General features: G+C 42.5%; 1 protein-coding gene across 6 annotated transcripts in view; it reads right to left on the bottom strand.

Annotated features, from left to right (window-relative positions):
- Positions 1-2234: 2234 nt before the first annotated feature.
- uvssa (UV-stimulated scaffold protein A) overlaps positions 2235-21653 on the bottom strand; it is a 37964-nt gene continuing 18545 nt past the window's right edge. The window contains exons 9-15 of one of the 6 annotated variants that reach the window (XM_085183882.1): positions 17523-17630; positions 10006-10213; positions 9666-9797; positions 9372-9555; positions 9169-9280; positions 4506-4683; positions 2235-2920 (exon numbers count right to left, since the gene is read on the bottom strand). In XM_085183882.1, coding sequence (XP_085040008.1) covers positions 2827-2920; positions 4506-4683; positions 9169-9280; positions 9372-9555; positions 9666-9797; positions 10006-10213; positions 17523-17630 — 1016 coding nt within the window. In that variant the 3' untranslated portion in view covers positions 2235-2826. Of the gene's footprint in view, positions 2921-4505; positions 7880-9168; positions 9281-9371; positions 9556-9665; positions 9798-10005; positions 10214-17522; positions 17653-21653 lie in introns of those variants that run through there. The other 5 variants (XM_085183873.1, XM_085183864.1, XR_014877827.1 and 2 more) reach the window with 5 other exon arrangements.

Raw genomic sequence — 21653 nt, forward strand, 5'->3', positions numbered from 1 at the left:
CCCGGATATTAATGATAGAAAGCTTCTTTTAAAAAAAAAAGCAGCGGCCACCCTTCAGTAGTAGTATTTTTTCATTTAGTAAAAAGTGATACAGAGTAGTATTTTTTTTTGTTTCACATGAACTTTGCATATTCATGCAGCGTCTGTCAGCTAGCATGCCTCCATCACTTTCTGCAGTTACTCCACTGCAAGACGCCACAAGTGTTTCAAAGGTGCGTTGATATAATCCCTGAATAATTTGTGCAGCGTGTCCGGGTGCAGGTGCAGGTGCATATCACGTTGACTCCCATGCTGAGACCCACGGTTCACCAGCACAACATCACATCCTGAACTTAAATTGCTTCATATAGAATACCAAGTTAGAAGACATGGGTAATCTGTGCACTCATATCCAGCCAATCATATGAAACTGCTCAGAGCAACTGAAGTTCTAGTTTGGTTAATAGTTTAACTTGAAAAAGCTGTGTTGAGGTTTGGGTTCAGATCTCAGCAGCTTAAACAAAAGAGTGTTGATACACATTTGGCAGCACAATTAATGCTTGAAGCTATATCATCACAGTTTTTATTTTATGAGTTTTTTTCCCCACAAACTGGTATAAATGAAACAAGCCTAAAACAGATAAAGTTGTTTGTGTGGGCGCCGTGTGGGAGTGACTGACTTTTAGAGCTACAGCTCCTTGTTTCAGCACACCTGTCAATCACGGCAGCCACACCCCTGATTTAAGCTTTACAACTGTTACGAAGGAGGAGCCCACTGTTATGTAGCAGCCTGTAAACATGTTCCGTAGTTTTTGCTGTAAACTGGACGTTTTAACATGACGGTCATTGAGGACTCACTAACCTTTTTAACCAGGATCAAGTGGCCACTAGAGGAGCTGCAGGTTTTAGCATTTCTTATTAATAATAATAATAATAATAATAATAATAATAATGATGATGATGATGATGATGATGATGATGATGATGATGATGATAATAATAATGATGATGATGATGATGATGATGATGATGATGATAATAATAATAATAATAATAATAATAATAATAATGATGATGATGATGATGATGATGATGATGATAATAATAATAATAATAATAATAACCAGCAATAAAATGATAGCTGATGTTTGGACAGGTGTGGATCCTCTCATTAGATTTGTTATAATGTCATCATTGCAAAAGTACCGACTGAATAACACGCTCTATGTGCCTGTTAGACAGTACACAGGAAGTACCATGTTCCGCATAGACAAAATTGCCGCCTTTATGGATAATATAGAAGTCCAAGGGATTTAATGACGCTGAAACAGTCCGGAGGGAGGTGGCAGGACAGGCTAAGAAAGTCTGTGAGTGTTTCAGGAACGGCATGTCTGCTGGGGAGGAGTGCTGGTGGATCCTCGTGGCATCAGATCGAGGCAGCAGCAAGCAGTGAAGCCTGGAGAGGCTGAGAAAATCATGGATGAGCTGAGGCTTTAAGGTGTCCCATGGGAGGCCAGGACCAACCCTACAAAAGCCACAATCAGAAGTCAGCGGAGTACAAGTTCCAACCATTCATCCATCCTCTCCTGCTTATCCAGTACAGGGTTTAATGGGGGCTGCAGCCTATCCCAGCTGCCATAGGGCCAGAGGCTAACACAGAACACTCACATTCACACTCACAGCCTATTAAGCTGAGCCCATGTACGTCTTTGGACTGTGGGAGGAAGCCAGAGAGAACCATGCAGACATGGGGTTCTCCACACAGACACGCTGACCATGTGATCCCAGAACCTTCTTACTGTGACACAACAGTGCCAACAACACCACGTTGCCCCTACCAGGATCATTAGTTGTGCTGTGAGAAATGTAGGATCTTGTGTTACTGAAGCTAAATTATTTAGTTTCAACCATTTTTGAAAAAACATTCTCTGTAAGACGTGTAATTTGATGGAAATGCATTACTGAGCTGTCAGTAAGTTCTTCATTAAGTGTAGAGAATCATAGATCACAGAGAAAAGATGCAAATCATTTTTCTTAAGCGCAGGATGTCTGCTATTCTCGTGATATGTCACTGCAATGTAAACCAAATATCACCTGTCTTTTCAATATAGTGTTGCAAATATATATTTATTTACTCCCCTTAGTTGCCACTTATTCCTAAAATAGCTTCACATGAGAACTTTCCCACAGTCGGTGTTGTTGTGTTCAATGAATCTCGTTTAAAAGGACAGCAAAAAGGCAAAAACGTCACAAGATGCAGGTTTACAATTTTATTCTCACTAAAACACATTTGAAACCTGTCAGTCGCACAAAACACAGATGTAATAAGAATATAGAAAGTGTAAAAGTCAGCTGATCACTAGCTTTAGCTATCAGCTGTCACAGAAGTGATATCATATGAAACAACCTTCATGTCCTGTATCGAGCATCAGCTTTGAGGTAGAACACACAGAATCCTTTATCATCATATTTACTTTATAATCATATTTCCCAGCAATTATTGAAACACTTCTTTCATTACAGAGAAACAACAACTCTGGACCCTTAACATTTCACCTTTATTGTACAAAACTGTGGATCATGTTTGGCGATTCAGTCTTCCAGCTTCGCCTCCTTCACTGTTCCTACAGAGTCAGCCTCACATAAGCTCAACTACAAATACAAAAAGTTCCCATTTGAAATGTGACAATGCATTCTTTAGCTCCTTGTTTCCCTGAATCTCTACAAGAGGTGGAGACATAAAAGAGACATATAAACGATAAACGCCAGAGCGGTCCTGTAACGGGGGCTGAAAGGTTACTAAGAGCAACGCTCCACCCGTCTGACTTCAGTTAAAGGCACACGAGCTTAGTTGAGAGCATAGTTGAACTGGTTGGAGAACTTGTCGTGTTTTCTCTTGTCAGCCTTATTCATCACCTGAGCCACTCGTCTCAGGGAACTCCTGCAGGGAGGGAGAACAGAGCAGGGAGGAAATGAGAAGGATTCATGGGAAAAATCCAAAGAAACAACAACTTTAAGCCCAGGAGCTAAAACCCATTCTGCTCATTTCTAGCTCCATATTTCTACTCTTAGACTGTGATACTTGCCTCTACAGTTTAAAAAAATAATGAATCATTAGTTATTTTATACTGGGACTTGATCTAGGCCTTCGACTAAGACTTTGAGAATCAATTTGATGGTGCAAAAATAGAATTTCATTTCTATCACAGTGTCATCTGTGGATTTTTTTTTTGTAGATTTGGTGAAAGAAAACAAATGATGTGTTTCTTGTGATATGATGCTAGTAAGTAGGGCTGCCACAAACGATTATTTTGATAGTCGACTAGTCACCGATTATTTTTGCAATTAGTCGACTAATCAGATCATCATCCATTGTTGCACCAGCATTCATCTGCTTTTATATAACTATCATTAGCTTACAGCTTTAGGTGTTTAAGGTATGTGCTAACTAAAAATAAAGACAAGATGATAGTTTATTAAATTTTAATGAAATTTGCAGATTGTTTCGGTGAAGTTTAATAAACTCCTTGCTATCTAAAATATAACAGGACACCGGAGTATATTCTCCAGCATCTCTTCTGATAATCAGCTGTCTGCTTGAAGTTTATTCAGCTGTGTAAAAACTTTTTGGCTGAGAAACTTTAATCTCAGCCAAACAGATTTACTCAGGAACAAATAAAATACTAAAAAAAGGCCAAACAATAACATTTTTAAGTTATCTAAGTGCCTCATATATTTAACCTGAGTAGCGAAAGACGGCGGTGGGTTTGAAAACGATTTGCCGGAGTCCGGTGTTCTCACGGCTCTAGTGAGCCTAGCCCCCGGTAGCTATCGAGCTCGTGGGTAACAGACGTCTCCGAAAACGTCGGAGCGCTTTTGAAAATATGTGGTGTCTTGATAAACTGAGCAGATATTTGAGGTTTACACAGCTACATTCTCGCCTGAAAATATGTTAAACGTTTATTTTGTGACCCAGAAAGAATAATAAGAGTAATATTAAAACTAACTAGCTGCCGCCATTGTTGGAAACTGAGCTGGGCTGCGCTATGAATTCTGGGACACAGCTTCTTCTTCTTCGGGGTTTAGCGGCAGCTGGCATCCTTGTACATGCAGTGCTGCCATCTTCTGTTTCAGTCCGTTATTACACTCTTAAATCCTACTACTTATTCCTGCGTCTTTTGGGATCTTACAAAGCTTCAAACGACGAGTCGACTATTAAATCAGTCGTCGACGATTTTGATAGTCGATGTAATCGTGACTAGTCGACTAATCGTGGCAGCCCTATTAGTAAGTAAAGTGCCTAAAATACACTGATTAATTGGGTCTTAGCTAGCCTACCGATAAATGACAGTTTAGCAGTGAGGTGCCTTTTTGAGGCCTGTGTTCAGCGGCTTAACGTTATTTAACTCGATGTATGCCACACTGTTTTGTCTTTTAGTTAGTTGGTCGTTTCCAGTTTCACCGAGCACATGTTCTTAGCTCCTACACTCAGAGAATCATCTAGAAGCTGAAGTTAGCATTCGTACTTGTTAAAGACTTTCTTCTCTAGTCTGCAGCGGGACGTGTTGCTGCTCTGCTTCAGGTCGCTGAGGTGCGGGTATTTCTTCTTCTTTCCTTTCCTTTTTTTACCGCCCAGCCGCTCAGACCCCAGGTCCTCTCCTGTTGCTGCCTCAATATCTCGCATCAATTCTGCATCTCGCCAATCTGCAACAGAAAGACAAATGTTACTCTGCTCCTGGAGGACGTTTAGGATTCTCCCACTCTTCATCTCACCTCATTCAGAGAGATGAAGATGAAACTTCTCTCTGCATGTGTACTTTGTGTGTTTCAGCCACAAAGGCCTGGTGCGTGTGAGGTTCCTCCCTGTATGAGCTGCTATGAAAGCCTAAAACTTGAACAAAAACCAATTTGACTGAGAAGTGTAATAAAGTAATTAGAAGTGATAATGTAAACGAGCTCACAGCCTTACAGAGCATGGGTGGTAAACAGCGTGTCCTACGGGCTCATTCGGATGCAATTTTGGTGTTAATGAAAACTGTAACGTCATAATTCTGGCTGATAAAGTAAAAGCAGCTGTAATGCGGAGCAACGACGATCTAAACGAAGAGACATTTCTAGTTAATGATGTACTGCAAAGGAATTCTAGATAAACCTGCGGTAATGCAAAGTAATTACAGCGTGATTGTGATGAGACTGAAGCCACACACTCCGTCAAAACACTGACCCCAGCTCAGAGCGAGCGTGTATGCAGGGTTATTAATCAGCTGCTCTGACCCCGGGTCTGACTGGACCTTCAACTATCCCTCACCGCGCTCTCACACTGGAGCAGTAATTGAAAAGCAGCTGGTGTATTTAGGGGAATCATTACTGCTATAAGAGGAGCAGCTGCATTTACATCCATGTGTGCTCAGAGTGTGTGTCGCTTTGTTGTTGAAAGTTTCAGAGAAAATAAAAAGAGAAGAGATGAAAGAACAATCGAAAGAAAAGCAGGAGAGGAGAAAAAAGACGGGCGAGCGAGAATAACAGTGGGGATTTAATCAGTGCTGCAGCAGGGCTCTTTTCTCCGTCAACACCTCTTAGTCTGTCCAGCTGGGGTCTCTGTGTGTGTGTGTGTGTGTGTGTGTGTGTGTGTGTGTGTGTGTGTGTGTGTGTGTGTGTGTGTGTGTGTGTGTGTGTGTTAGGGCAGGGGGCAGAGGTGTGTGTGCGCCTGGGGTCTTTGGTTGGTTCAAATGTAACTCGGTTACGCATCACTTAACACACGGAGCCTGCATATATGTGACAGAGCAGCACAGCATCCATTTCCCTCCTCCTGTCAATCACCTGAATGGACTTCTTATTTTATGGTAAGAGTGTGTGTGTGTGTGTGTGTGTTCTTATTATAAGACAAGAGCAGAGCTAAAGAAAAAAAAACACAGTCATGAGAAAAAGACCTGTGTGTCTCTGTGCAGGTAAAATCAAAGCAAACCCCATTGGTCAATAAATTGTAGAACCACCTTCAGCAGCAATACCTTGAAATATCTGCTGTGTGACTTTACCTGCCTCTGTTCTGAGCTCACACAGAGCTTATGCCCCGCCCACATTTCTCTATGTTATCCAGGTGTTGCAATGATGTAAGAGAGAAGTCTGCAGCTTGAATGTGAGAAACTAAAAAACATTTGAGGTCAAGGAAGGAAGCTGGGAGAGGTGCAGCTTTCCACGCCATTTCCATGGCAACGATGACTGTTGTTTTGTTTGTCCCATGAATGCTGGAGAATATAGATTTTGGCAGATGTGTTCTACTTTCTCTTGTGTCACTTTTTATTCATTCGTTTATTTTTAAAGGGTCACCACTCCTGTGTGCGCCTCTGCAGGCTCCCGCCTTACACCTCAGACACTATTTAACTTTCTAGTTGCTGTAGCTCAGGCGGCAGAGCCATCTACTGATCGGAAGGTTAGTGGTTCGATTCCTGGCTCCTCCAGTTTATCCTCAGGCAATATACGAACCCCAAGTTGCGCTTCGATGGATGAATGTTTGTGAGGAAGCACTGAAAACGTAGAAGAAAAGTAATTGTGTTGTATAGAGTGCTTTGAGTACTCTGGGAGAGAAGAAAAGCACTAAATAAGAGGTGCAGGCTCCTCTACAGACACATCGTCACCTCCGCTTTCACCGCTTCACCTGGAGAGAAACGTGTTTCCTTGGATTGAAAAACGGGGGCAGGGCAGTACGCAGATCGTACAAGGCTGTTGTTTCCGAACGAGTCCGACTTGCTAACGTAAAATAGAAATAAGAACAAAATAGGCTGGTACGCACTTTTCATAAACGTTGCGTGGGAAACAACTTTCTGTGCAGAATGATTCCATACAAATATTAGTAAATGAAGCTCGTCTTGTGCTTTGTACAACTTTTTACAGAAAAAAGGCAAAGCTTTCCAAACCCTGGCTCTCAGTTCCTCTAGTTGTACTGTCATAAACTCGAACATCTGACATCCTGAGTCCTGCAGAGATGAAGATGTAACTGGCTTTTTTTGTTTCTCTGAGCACGGGAGCATCCCAGCATATTCACCCATGGCAGGGTGAATATGCTGGGATGTGTCCTCCTGGAAAGATGGCGCCTCTCTTGACTGTTTGCACTTGTGAATAATCTTAATAAACTTCATATCATCTGGTAATGACTTCGTAACCTCTCTAATACTGATGGGCAGCAACAGTTGCTGATGTCTTTCGCCCTGGATGCTCCACTAATTCTGCTTTTTTCCACATGCTGACGAACAGTTAATCAAGTGCACCTGATTAAGAGCATCGGGTTGCTCCTAAACTCCTGTGGAAGCAGTAAAGTAGTACTTACTTCAAAGGACTGTACAGAGTCCTATGAAAACGTTTGTGGCTACATAGTAGCAGTAAATCTCACTAACAGTTGTAAATAGAACTGAGTGACCATAGCAACAGATGCCTCTGCAGTATTCACCAGAAAATAATCTTCACTCTGATTTACAGGCTGTAGTTTATAGGAATCTGTGTTCAGTGACAGCAAATGGATTCAATTAAAACAGGAATATTTATAATCTTTGATTTCCTGCTTTCCCTAATTGCATTTTGTGTTGTGGGTGTGTCTGTCTATAGTTTTCCATTTATAGTTTGGTTGTTTTTTTGTCATTTCACACCCTAAATAATAATAATATGGATAATAAATTGCTTCTACTTCCTAATAAGTTAGACATCGTTTCTCTAGGCCGGCTGTGTGTTTCCTCACCACCTGCTGCTTCTCATCTGTCAGTCACCGGCTTCATCAAACTCCATTAAGAAATCCTTCGCCGCCCTACTGACGTCAGCATAAGGAAGCCGACCAGGAAGACTGACACTAATCTCGCCCGGCTTCACATCAGCCAGCTCGCCCTGTTGTACTTTGTTGACTTGTGGTCATCTGGAAGCAATTAAGCAGGAAGGTTCAGCTATTGCTTTGTGGACACTGCAGGATTAATACAGCTGTAAAACATAAAGACACTGCTGCTACATGACTGACAGTAACTTAAAGAAGACTTGCATGATGACAGTGCTCGTGTACGGCAAATGACACTAACAGCTAAAGTACTTCTTCTCCTCTAAAAGCGTTCAGAGGATTCAGAGAGGATGCAGACTGCTGACAGACTGTACTGATGGTTACATCAACTGAAGCTTTTGAGTTTTATTCTCTGGCTGACAGAACTTTTTGGTAACACAACTATACTGTTACAAATACACTTACAGTCAGAGTCTGATATTAGCTTCCTTGCAGCGGTCTGCAGAGGTGGTTACTATGGGCAACCCTTGGCATGGATACAAGGCAATAATTCAGTAAAAACAATTATGTTTGAGCTGCTACTGTAGGAATGGTCTGTGTGTTACTGGCCGTTTAGGCTCACTGTATGTGCCTGTGGATGTTTGAAGAGGTAAAAGCAGCTGAGGCCAACAGTTCATCAACTTATTCAGGCCAGCGCCCCCCCACTGTGAAGCTGATGTGTGTGTATGTGCGTCTAAGACTCGTGGATCGATACTGTAGTTGGTAACAAAAGATGCTATTTCACAACTCACTGGACTGCAAGCTACGGCTACACACACACACACACACACACACACACACACACACACACACACAGGCTGGTTAAGACACTGCAGGCAGCTGCTGGACATCCTGCAGACTGGAGGCGCAGCCTCACGACCTGAGCTGTCCCTCACATACACTCATTTCTAATTCTGTCGCTCTTGGTTACTCTCAGAGAGAAGCTGAGCATTTTTAACTCCTCCACCTCCGACTCCAGGTCCTGTCTTTGTGTCAGTGCCACAGCCTGCATGCATCATAGAGCTCTCACCACCACCTCGGTCACACGTCACCCTTGACACCTGCCTCCGTCTCATTCGTGCATGTTTCTCATTTCTACAGACTTTCAATCCTCTCTACTCCAGAACATACCTCCCCCTCAAAGCTTTACTCCCTGCACTCACTTCGAGCATCTCCACAGCCTCCGTCACCCTGTCCATAACCACAGGTCAGAGGTCAGCCCTGATGTAATCCCGCTCGCATATTTCTCTGCCACTCCTGACTTCCTCCTCCTTCCTCTGGAGTCACAAAGACTCAGTGCAGCTCTGCGTGTCCTCCCCTTACAAACCTTTGATGCTATTGTTAAAAGTTATCCCTCTGATGACATGAAATTTGTTTGTATTTTCACGTCTCACCAGGCTGCTGCTCTCTCTTCCTCCTTTCCTCCTGCTCCTCCCTCTCTCGGTCCTCCTGCCGGCAGGGTCGACCCTCCTGGTCTCGTGGAACGATGGGGCCGTGGAAAGGACACTGAGGAGACACAGGCCTCGCTCAGTGTGGTGAACCAGAGGGAGACCAACAGTTTCTCACTTTCTGACAGACTCCGAGTTGATCCTGTTACCTTGAAGCGGTCCTGCCGCTGACACAGCTTGCCGTCGCTCAGCGGAGCTCTGCAGAAATGGCTGACAGGAACGAAGCTCCCAGGGAAGGAGATGTACCTGCTCCTGCTCTCTGCCAGCAGCTCTTCATTCTCCACCTCCTCCTCCACCTCTGCTGGAACCCAGAACTGGTGCTGAGAGGCTGACCTGCAGAAAGAAGAAGAGTAAACGCGCTGCAGCTTTAATATTATATTCAAATGATCATCTGTGACACGACACAGATCAGTAAACTACGGCAGTGCTTGTCTGGTGCATACTTAATGATCCTGCCAGCGCTGGGCTGCTCCTGACCCCAGTAGAACAGGTCCAAACCAAATGGAACCACTGGAGCGTTGACACTGGTCTGCTTTGAACTGGACTGAGATGAACTGGGCTCCGAGGAGCTGCTGCTGAATGGAAAACGTTTGGAGAACCATTAAAAACCTTTTCAAGTTACTCAGACTTCACACTGTTCTAGTCTCTCCTTCATATTTACAACAGTTGGTGTCACTGAGACATAATACAGCAGTGTTACTATATGATTATAATGTAGTGAGAAGAGGAGGGGGGGGGAGATGGTTGCTGGGGGTCTAAAGAAAGCAGACCTGCAGACTTCACCTGGATTCTATGGGCGGCGGCATCTTCTCTCTAAGCAGGTGCAGTGTGGCGACAACAGAGGTTGGATCCTGAACCTCTTCTGCGAGCTGCTTCAGCCGCCTCATCGAAGAATAGGAGGAGGAAGAAAGAGGAGGAGCTGCAGGTTTTTTACTGGAAGGTTTCTTTTCTGCGACTGATCCTGTTGAGGTGGAAGGAGAGGGATCCAAACCTGCAGAGAGGCGGATATCGATACGTAAGGACGGGTTCGTCTCACATCCAGCTCCCAAGAACTAACGGTGGAAACACGCAGCCGCTGCTCACTCTTTCTTCCTCTGATTAAAATGGCCAACATCAGTGGTGATCGCTAACATCACCTGCTCATTAATGTCACCTGAGAACGTGGCCACTGAGACTTGAGCTTTCTGTGCTCTCTCCAAGCTGCTGAACTCTTGAGCCGCTCCCTCTTACATGTTTGGCTTCTTAGGAGCCAGACTTGAATTTTTTAAAGTGGTATTGAGCGATAGTTCTTGAAACCTTCACAGAACCTTCTGAACCCCGAGTTGAAGACAGAAAGTGCAGAAAAATAGTGCTGAAAATGTGTGTGAATGGGTCAATGAGGCATGTTATGTAAAGAGTTTTGAGCACTTGAGTATATAAAGAAGTCCGCTTTTATTTTCTGCCCACATTGGTACGTCTGGGATTTCTGCCTGATTTGGAGTGTTGACAGGAATGAAGACAGACCTCCAGCAATGTGGGGTTATAGCTCCAGGATAAGTGAAGTCAGACGCTGTTGTGTGTGTGTGTGTGTGTGTGTGTGTGTGTGTGTGTGTGTGGTCAAGCACAATATCATCTGGAGTCTCCGGGGATTGAACAAGACTTAAACACACACACACAGCAGGTGAGATCAGAGGGATGCAGTAAGCCGAGAGCTGCCAACATGCTGATCCCAAACATTATTAGGACTGACCCGAGTGCTTCAGGGATTCAATCACTGGCAGAGACTAACACAAGTCATTCACACGGTGGACGGCCTGTTCAAACAATAAGACAGGTTCATATTTTTCGACTCTTTCTTCTTCTTCTTTAATTAAACGGTACATGAACTATTTCTTATAAAGAGCTTTTCTTTTCTATCTGAGCACTCAAAGCACTTTGCAGCATACTCACTGAGTCATTCATACAAGCACTACTTCCTATGGGTAAGTGCTTTCTATCTAACATTCACACATATTCATACTCCAAAGGATGCACCGGAGAGCAACTTGGTGTTGGTATCTTGCCCAAGGATGTGTGGCATGTAGGGCTGCCACGATTACGTCCACTATCAAAATTGTCGACGACTGATTTAATAGTCGACGCGTCGTTTGAAGCTTTGTAAGATCACAAAAGACGCAGGAATAAGTAGTAGGATTTAAGAGTGTAATAACGGACTGAAACAGAAGATGGCAGCACTGCATGTACAAGGATGCCAGCTGCCGTTAAACCCCGAAGAAGAAGAAGAAGCTGTGTCCCAGAATTCATAGCGCAGCCCAGCTCAGTTTCCAACAATGGTGGCAGCTAGTTAGTTTTAATATTACTCTTATTATTCTTTCTGGGTCACAAAATAAACGTTTAACATATTTTCAGGCGAGAATGTAGCTGTGTAAACCTCAAATATCTGCTCAGTTTATCAAGACACATATTTTCAAAAGCGCTCCGACGTTTTCGGAGACGTCTGTTACCCACTAGCTCGATAGCTAGCCGGGGGCTAGGCTCACTAGAGCCGTGAGAACACCGGACTCCCGCAAATCGTTTTCAAACCCACCGCTGTCTTTCGCTTATTAGGTTAAACATATATAAGTCATTTAGATAACTTAAAAATGTTATTGTTTGGCTTTTTTTAGTATTTTATTTGTTCCTGAGTAAATCGGTTTGGCTGAGATTAAAGTTATAGTTTTTACACAGCTGAATAAACGTCAAGCAGACAGCTGATTACGATGACTAGTCGACTATCAAAATAATTGTTTGTGGCAGCCCTAGTGGCATGTAGACTGGAGCGGGCAGGAAACAAACCAGCAACCGTCTGATAAGTAGATTACCTGCAACAACATCTGAACTAGAAAAAGAAAACCAGTCAACTTAATAATATAAAAGATGGCTAAAGCTACGGTGACATCGCCATTCAATTAGTAAAGTTCTGTCTTAAAGCCTCATTGTTACAGTCACCTTCTTACAATAATCAGAAAATGACGAGCAAGGGATGAATTTGAAGGACATTGTATGCTCGATGTAGCCCTGCCCTAAAGCATAACCAGCTTTATCATCCTTCTGGACATCATTTACTAAATGGACATGCTATTTTCAATAACACTCAAAGGTAGTAGCTGAGGCCATAAACCTGTCAGAAAAGCTGTGTTTCTGAGGCCACGGAGCAAAGAAGCTGAAGGTCATCTTCCCCCTGAGCTGCTGGCTCACAGAAGCAGCCGCCATCTGGTCATCAGGAGGAATGCAGATAAAACACCTGCAAGACCTTAGAAGTCTATCATTTATACACAGTCCACTGGAGAGCATGCATTACCTGAAACGACTCAGTGATGTTTGAATCACTCTGTATTCTTTGCACTGTTTAAGCTTCAACCAGCACTCTTTGTGTCCTCTTTGGGCACGAACTGCAGAATCAGTGCCACCAGCTGTTCATGCTAACAGCAAACTGCTAATATAACAGCAGCAGATGGAGTCAGGAAACAACAACATAGTAACTGTGATCACAATATCCGTAATTTACTGCGTTGCAAATGGAGTTAGTGAATCCGGAGAAGATACAGGCACAACCGGAAACGAGATTCGAGAAGCATCTAAAATGACAGAAAGCAATCGCATGGATTTTACAAACCATCCTGAAGACTGACTGTGCAATAACTGAGACGGGCTCGTTGAAACAAAATGCATCTGCTTCCAGAGACTGCACAAACAAAACCCCAACAATCCAATCAGCTGGTAAACATCTTCCTGACTTTCAGCTGTGCAGTGGCAGGCAAAGACGGAGATCTAGGTAAGCATATATATATCAGAACCATGATAACGAGACATGAAACTCAAAGTGAAACTCAGCTCGTGACAGCTGTGTAACGTCCAATAAACCACATTTGTTGCTGATAATTTTGTGTTTTTTGTTAAAATCAGATTTGACTGGTGAGTGTAGTTTTACATGACGGTGATTTTTTAAATGATTCATGGCGCTTTTCCCAGTTCATGGAGATTGGGAATTAAAAATACCTCCCCAAACACACACAGACACACACACCTGCTCATTTCAGAGCACCAAATGGAAGAGGTTAGTCTGCTTGTTGTGGATGTTAAGACACACAGATCAATGGGAGGAAATGTGTATAGTATTGTGTGTGTGTGTGTGTGTGTGTGTGTGTGTGCCTGGTTGTTAGAGAAAGACACAGAAATGCGGGGGGTTAACAGGGTGCAAGAAAAAAAAGAGTGAAAGAGAAAGAGAGGAAAGGCAGGAAGAGGTATTGATTTTCGCAGGTTAAGCAGGGCCTGTAATTAAAATGTTAATTTGAGAAAGAGAGCGATAGTGTACTGACAGCAGAGAGAGGGATAAGAGGACTGATAATCAGGATGACAGAACAAGACAGAGAGGTGGAATGAGAAAGTGGAAAGAAGGGGACACGGGAAGACGGGAAACAGAAGGAGTGGACGAAGTCGGGAAGAATTGAAAAGAAAGAAGAGGAAATGCTAAAAAATGATAAATGTGATCCACGGGCAGAGATGAAAAGAGTGAGAGGAACCGAAATGCTTTGTGATCAAGGATATTAGGAGAGAAAGGAAAATGGATATGATAGGGGAGGAACAAAGACAAACTCTCACCCATCCAGACATCGGATTCTACTTTTGATCCTGCAGGACCATTAATTCACCAGGTCAAAGCCCTCACTGCTCAACCCAACAGGAACACGCTTTTCGTTTAGTGAAGACAAAGAAATGAAGCTGCCCGTCTGAGTAAATGCTGAAATGTAAATGAAATTTACATTTCAGCTGGGTGCTCACTACAACGTGTTGCCTTCAACAATCCATCCTTACATTTATAATTATGCAAGAGCAATGTGTCCAATCACATTTGGGTTCCTGAAAAGTCCAGACTACATCTAAAAATCAGCAAAAACTCCCAAATATTTGGATTAAAGATGAAAGCTGCACCTGAGTGTTTGATCGAACATCCACCACAGTGATGTGTGCAGGCAAACCAGAGAGTCAACGTCCAAATACTTCTTATTTCTTTACAATTTAAAGAAGATGGCATTGGGACTGTGTGTGTGTGTGTGTGTGTGTGTGTGTGCGTGTGTGTGTGTGTGTGTGTGTGTGTGTGTGCGCACACGTGTGTGTGTGCACGTGTGTGTGTGTAGGTGTGTGTGTGTGTGTGTGTCCATTTGACGATGGGTGGTAAAATCTGAGTGCAGGGCTAATAGGGGCTCATTAAAGAGGTTGCATTGTTAATTTGGTGTGGCCCCTCTAGATCATTACCTAGGCCACTAATCACCCTGACAAACACGCGCACACACACACACACACACACACACACACACACATAAGTGCACACACACACACACACACGCGCACAGCTGTTTTGGGCCCATCAGATATAATCTAATTACTCTAACGTCTAACTGATTAGTAATGGAGGGAGGTGGGAGTGGATGGGTTCACAGGTAAAACAGGCTCAGCGTGAATGTAATGACTCAGGAAGGTGGTGCCAAGCACTCGCTGGGGGTCAAAGGTCACAGCGCAGCCAAACCACATAGCTGAGCCAGCAATAAGTGCCTGGGCAGCAACATCCTGTGTTATGATGTCATTAACACTAACACATAAATATGGTCGGCCTTACACACACACACAGTTTATAACTTCACATATGAAATCGTGTGAGTGATGCAGGGTGGAGGCAGCGCTGCTCGTGGCACAACACACTAAAATCCTGAGAGAGCTTTTAGTATTTACTGTTGCCTGGAGCTTGTACGTATTAAAAACAGTCAAACTGCAACTTAGATTTGCAAAAATGTTATTATGTAGCTGACATAGCAATAAAATGCACAGGCGGCTGGTTACTGACCTGAAAATTTGACCTTTAACCCAGTTTGCTGCCCGGAGGCTAGACATGATCCATACATGTCCAATGCAGCCATGGTATACGAGGCACAGCCGTTCATATGTACGCAGCAGAAACACGAGTGTCTCTGTTACAAAGCTACGCTGCCTTCAGGAGAGAGCAGCGCACATCATGCAATTTGTCTCATTTCAGCCACCGAACATCTTTGGCAAACTCCCCATAAGAAACTGTCTTTCTGTGTTTTTATTTTGTGGGAAATCACAACACAACTTTTGTTTCTTGTATTTTTAAAGTGACTCCTATTTTTATTTTTATTTCTGAGTGCATGTGCAAGAGAATGCAGCTTGATGAAGTATTAATTTATTAATGTCGGATTCGTGTGTGATCAGTTAGGGAAGAGCACACAGAAATGCAAGAGCTTGCCTAATGCAGAGCAGGAACGGTTGTACCAAGCTTTACACATCCTGGGAGCCGTCACAGTCAGCTTTGTGATTTCCCACAGAATCACGAAAAACATCACACCATCCTCTGATGAGGAGTTTATCAAAGAGCGTCTGGTCGAGTCTGTCAGGCTGAAAAAACAAAGAATGAGAACGTGGCCCTCGGCAGGCGAACGGTAACAAAACACACTGAGGACACTGCAGGACATCTGGAGCTTCAGATGAAAAACAAATGCGATCATTTTGGTTCTGGACGAGACCTCTGATGTCTACAACACAGCCCAGTTACTCATCTTTAAATATTGGATAATGACAGTTTTAGATCGGCTCAGTGAAACAGACAACAGCAGGACTGGTTTGTTCACAGAGGTGATGTCCAGATAAAAGTGACTGAAATCAACCCAGAACTGAAATTGGTGTGTGCTAAAAATCAACCATATTGTTGATGTTTTAACTAAAATAGTTAACTTGACAAGAAGTTTGTTGCACTTTCAGAGGAGACTGAAGATGGTGACAAAGGCTACGTTCACTCTGCAGGTCTTGATGCTCAATTCAGATTTTTTGATCAAATCTGATTTTTTTGTCTGCTCGTTCACACTACAAATAAAATGTGACAGCAAACGCGCTCTAGTGTGAACGCTCAAAGCAGCCGCATGCGCAAAAGAAGACGTCACACACAACGCGCTCTGTTTAGACCCAGACCAACAGTATTGTTTGACTGATGGTCTTAATATAAAGACTTCGGACTTTACGTTTCCCAATTTTTGCTTTAAGTTATTTTGTTATTTACATAATAATGTAAATAACCTAATAATGATCCTTATTGCTGTTTTAGAGGAGCGGTGCTTCAAAGGATAGTTGCAGATTTCTGTCAGAATCTGCAGATTATACAGAACAAATAAAATGTTCACGTTTCTCCAACGTTGTCTTCCCAACAGTTTCACTGACATCTACACCGGATGGCCAGGAAGTGTTCGCGATGTCTTCTCCGGAGCTGATCATTGGCGTCTGTCTTGTGTCGGTGACGTAAAAGACGGATTTAATGCAACATGACCATCAACCAGTCGCTTTCTGAAACATCGGATATGTATCGGATTCAGTACCACATACGAAAGTGACCCAGATCGGATTTGAAAATATCGGATTTGTGCCGTTCACACTGTCACACCATGATCGGATATGGGTCGCATAGGGTCAGAAAAATCGGATTTGATGCGCTTTCGCCTGCAGTGTGAATGTAGCCATAGGCTACCAGTCAGCTGTCAGGTGTTTACTGGCCTTTTTGATGTTGCTGAGCTGGATGTGCATTGATTTAAAAAATATACTAGACTGTTGCTTTGGCCGTGTTTATCATCTCTGTGATTACTTTTGTCTTCGGCCTTCTTTAGCATTAAAATCTGTTTGGACGAGAGACAAGCTGTAAAAACCACTTTGAGTCAAGTTCAGACATTATGTCTCCTTCATTTATAACATCATGACGAGGCCATTAATCTGTCAGGCTACTGTCTGAGAGTCAGTAGAAAACAGTCAAGGCAAAAGTTTTATTAAAGACACTTAAATGAAACTGAAAGCAGACATCCTCTGAAGCCTTTGAATATATTTTTTAAAGGAAGTCAAACAAAGTAAAAACAAAACGGCCACTTGTGCAGTTTTGGAACAATATTAATGATGGATTAAATTTCAGAATAAGAGCTTGTTATGGACAAACTATCATGAATGTTTCCTCATTAAAGACACAATTTGGACTAATGATATCAAAATACTTCATCATGTTGGCTGCTTCTCCTTTGTATTGTGCAGAAACGTTTGTGGGCACACGCACATAAATCCACTTAAGAAGCACATTACCTGCGTTTCACCAGCTGCCGAAGGCCAGGACTTTAAAGTGCGATCGTTTATTTGTAGAGATCAGGACAGCAGCTTTGTAGCTTAACCTCACTATTTGTGCACGTGTCTGTAGATTTGAAGTGCACATGCACGTATGTTTGTGTGCATAAACTCACCGTACTCGGCTCGCAGATGCTCTGGAATGTGCGGCTCATAACCTTCTTTCTCTGGAACTTCATCAAAATCATCATCGTCGTCGTCGTCGTCGTCGTCGTCGTCGTCGTCTCCATCTGAAGAGACCTTCATCTGAGGAAGAGGAGAATGCTTAGAAAAAACAGTTGCTTTATTTCATTAAATTATGTCCTTTTATGTTTAAGCATCCAGTTAAAGCAGCTGCAGGAAACTCAACACATCTAATCGAATGTTGTAGATTCAGTCATGTAAAAATAAGATGGTTTTAACAGACTTTATGAAGTCCTGTGGAAAAACATGAATCAAGAAGGTGAGTAGAAGCCAGACGCTGCTGATCCACAACAACAAATGCACAAACCTCAACAAACAGAAACAGTGTTGTAAAGACGATTGAGCCAACATTGTTCTGGGAAGGACTAAATGTCATGCAGAAATGAATCATTTCAAGTTACTTAAGCTGGTTCGATGAACTATTGAACCATGGGGTGCAAGCTGCCTTCTATCAGCCTTAACTTTTTTTTTTTTTTTAATAACTTTTTACTTATTAATTTACAGTATGAGAATACAAAACTTTAGGTCAGCATGGAAGACATACACATTCCCAACATTACTATCTACTTACATCATGGTAATATTTAATTGTTCAGTACAAAGGGAGCACACAATCCATTTTTCCCAGAGCTTCTTGAATTTCTCAAGCTCAAGTCTGAGGACAAAGGTAAGTCTTTCCATTCCAAAAAATTCTTCCACTATCCCACTGGGCCCGAGTTGGAGGGTCTGCCTTTAGCCATCTTCGGGTTATGGCCTTTCTGCTGCTAGTCAAAAGTATTTTCAATAAATAATTATCTTTATGTGGAAGCGCCTTAGGTAAATTGCCAAGATACAACGTATCAAATGAATAGACTATTTTTATCCCGATTATTTTGTTTAAAACAAAATAATCGGGATATCAGCCTTAACTTGAATCTTTATTTTAATTGTTTAATGACAAAAACGGGCCATGAATTTTTCCACATACTGCATAACCACAATCAATCTAACAGCGCACACTACTCTGTCGCTGCACCTGAATACCGCTGTAACGGCTGCACCACTAGATGGCAGCATAAACAATTTGTCACTGGATTCGTGCGACTCTCCTGCGAATCACTCTGGTTTTCTTATTAGCTGAGGGGAGAGGGATGACGATGTGTGTGTCTGTGATGAGCTTCTATCAGTAGTAAGCAAAATTTATGGTTTTTAATTTCCTGGTGAGCTTGTTAGCCATTGGCTGAGCTACAATGCAGAACACAACACACACACACAGGCTCATTTCCATAACACAAATCCGTGTGCGTGCATGCATTTGTGTGCGGCGGCCCTGTGCTTTTAACAGCTGAGGAGCCACACACACAGACTCACACGTCTAGCAGTATAATAATCACAATGATTAGTGTTATGAGGAGCAGTAAAAGCTAACGTTAAACTAACCTCTAATTCCCAAACGCCTCTTTTTCATTAGAGTGTAATACCCGATTGTGTGTGTGAGCGCGATAGAAGGCTGCTGCGTTACTGCTGATAAAGCCCATTAAAATGTTACAATTGGTTTACCAATAATGAGTCCCTGAATAATTACCCACATGTCCCTCCCCCCAACATACACGCACACATTTACAGCTCAACCACAGCACAGACTCAGTTAACCGTGTCACAAAGCTGGATACACACCTCTGATCCACCACGCAGAGACCAATTAAAACACTTCATATTACAATACTCAACATTCAGTTAACAAGCAACTAAACAATTAAAGCCTAATTACCTCTCATTAATGCAGCTACAAAGGCTGACATATTGTGGAAGAAGGTTTGAATCAGAGAGAAATTAGACCTCATTTATGACATGTGAACAAATACTGTAGTGGATTAAAACCTCTAGAATAAATATGCATGAAATTACTTCAATTTCGATTCAATTTTATTCATACAGTCACCTCGAGGCGCTTTATAAGGCTCGAGTTTTGCAGCAGTTAAATACTTTTAAAATGAGAAACACTGACATGAAGTCATCTGAGTGAAATGACTAACTCGCTAACCTTTAACCAAAATAACTAGCTGCTGTGTTTATTGTAGCCACAGTGCAAACCGTCGATTCATTCGTTGTATTTTCTGTCTTTGTTTACTGACTGTTGCTGATATTTACAGGAGGCACTGTGACAGCAACCCTTACCGCTGGCATTTTAACCGCGCCGTGCTGCATCAGTGTGTGTTATTGGTGGATCACACACACACAGATACCTGCTAATAAGTGCTAATTAACATATAAACACAAAATACAGTTCAGTCATTTACGTTGCCAAAGTGAGGTCTGCACACAGTGTGTGTGTCAGTGTACCTGTCAATCACAGCGTCATGCTCTGATTGACAGGCTCGTTGTAAAATAATTCACTCACTCACCTTTTGTTATTTATCGTGTCATAAATCAAATTGCAGCAGGCTCTAAATATTTTCAGATAAACCAGCCATGATAAGATGTAGTCTATGGGAACTAACTCACTTTTGGAGCCAGCTGATTAGAGGAACTGCAGGGTTTTTGTTTTTTTTGTGGGGTTTTCTTCCTTTAGTCAATTTTCACTTCACTTCATTTTTATTTATATAGCACCAAATCACAACAACAAAGTGCCTTATATTGTAAGATAAAGACAATAATTGACTATGTGCACGTTAGCATATGCTACTTCCGGTGCGGAAACTCCTGTGGGGAGCTTCGTTTCCGGTGTCCTATTCACGCCCTGTTTACGGTCCAAAACAAGTTAAGCAAATGAATAAATCAAGCGGCGATTTACATTTCTATAGATGTCTCGGGCATTTACCCAATATATCTGTAAATGATGTTCATCGACTTGTCAATATTTTTACCCGTGCCTCAGAGCAAAAGAGAAAAGGGATTCAAATGTTATATTTCTCAGCTGTCCCTCGTTTATCGCGGGTGTTATGTTCTAAAAATAACCAGCGATAGGTGAAATCAAGTAGCCAATTTTATTTTTTGACGGTGCAAAACGTTTCGTGGACATCGTGGACATACAGCACTGCACTTCAGAGTCACACTGCTAGCCATCGATGCAGCGATTCTGTACTGTACAGGAGAGACGTCACGGAGGAGATGGTCTGCAGCGATCAGGACGCAGGACACAATGTGATGTAAAAAAATAAGCATGCAAACTTGCACTAAAAAAGCTGCGAAACAGCGAGGTGAAAGGTGAACCGCGTTATAGCGAGGGACCGCTGTAATTTTGAAGGTAAGTCACAACATACCCTTGTAAATACTAATGTATAGAAACCGTTACCAGCAATCATTCATTTTTTGTGTGGCTTTTTTTTTTTTTCACGGTTTGTTAACATGCTGTGTAGGTGTGTACTTGACTAGCTGATATCGACATAATGGGGGAAACATCTGGTTTGACTATTCTTCACCTGTAGTGTGAATGCTGAACATTTACCTGTTTAAATCATAAGACCAGACACTATACAGAGATGTGCTTCTGAATGTGGACGATGTGTCTTCTGCTGCAGTGATGCAGTTCTGCTTGTGTTTAGTGATGTAAACAACTGATCGATCTAAACTCTTTAAACGTCAAAGTTGATCATTAGACTTTTTATGACACAACAGTGGTGAGTGTTCCCACCTTCTGCTCTTTGTAACTTAACGCCATCTTTCCGTTTTCGAGTTTTGGACATGATTTTGGAGTATATCTTCGCAGTAGCGATTGACCGCAAAGTAAAGCTACCGGAAATGCACAACCCCACATCCGGTCTCAAACCAGGAAGTTAGCATTTTCTCGTGCACAGGGTCAATACAAGCCTTTTCTGGACAGGAAACGAGGAAGAAGCAAACCCAGGCCCAAACCCCCGCAGCCTCGTAACTAGGGCTGGGCCATATCATACCGTTCACGGTAATACCGGTGTAATTTTGGGCAACAATAGGAAAATGAAATATCGCGATAGAATATGGGTGAAACACGCATGCGCACTGCCTATGTTTACATACGCACATGGCGGCGACACAGAATGAGAAGAGTGAAAGCGGATCGTTAAATGAAACAGATGAACCAGAACTGATTTGTTAAAATGCTGCAG

Source organism: Neolamprologus multifasciatus, chromosome 2 (genome assembly GCF_963576455.1).
Source record: "Neolamprologus multifasciatus chromosome 2, fNeoMul1.2, whole genome shotgun sequence".
NCBI lineage: Eukaryota > Metazoa > Chordata > Actinopteri > Cichliformes > Cichlidae > Neolamprologus > Neolamprologus multifasciatus.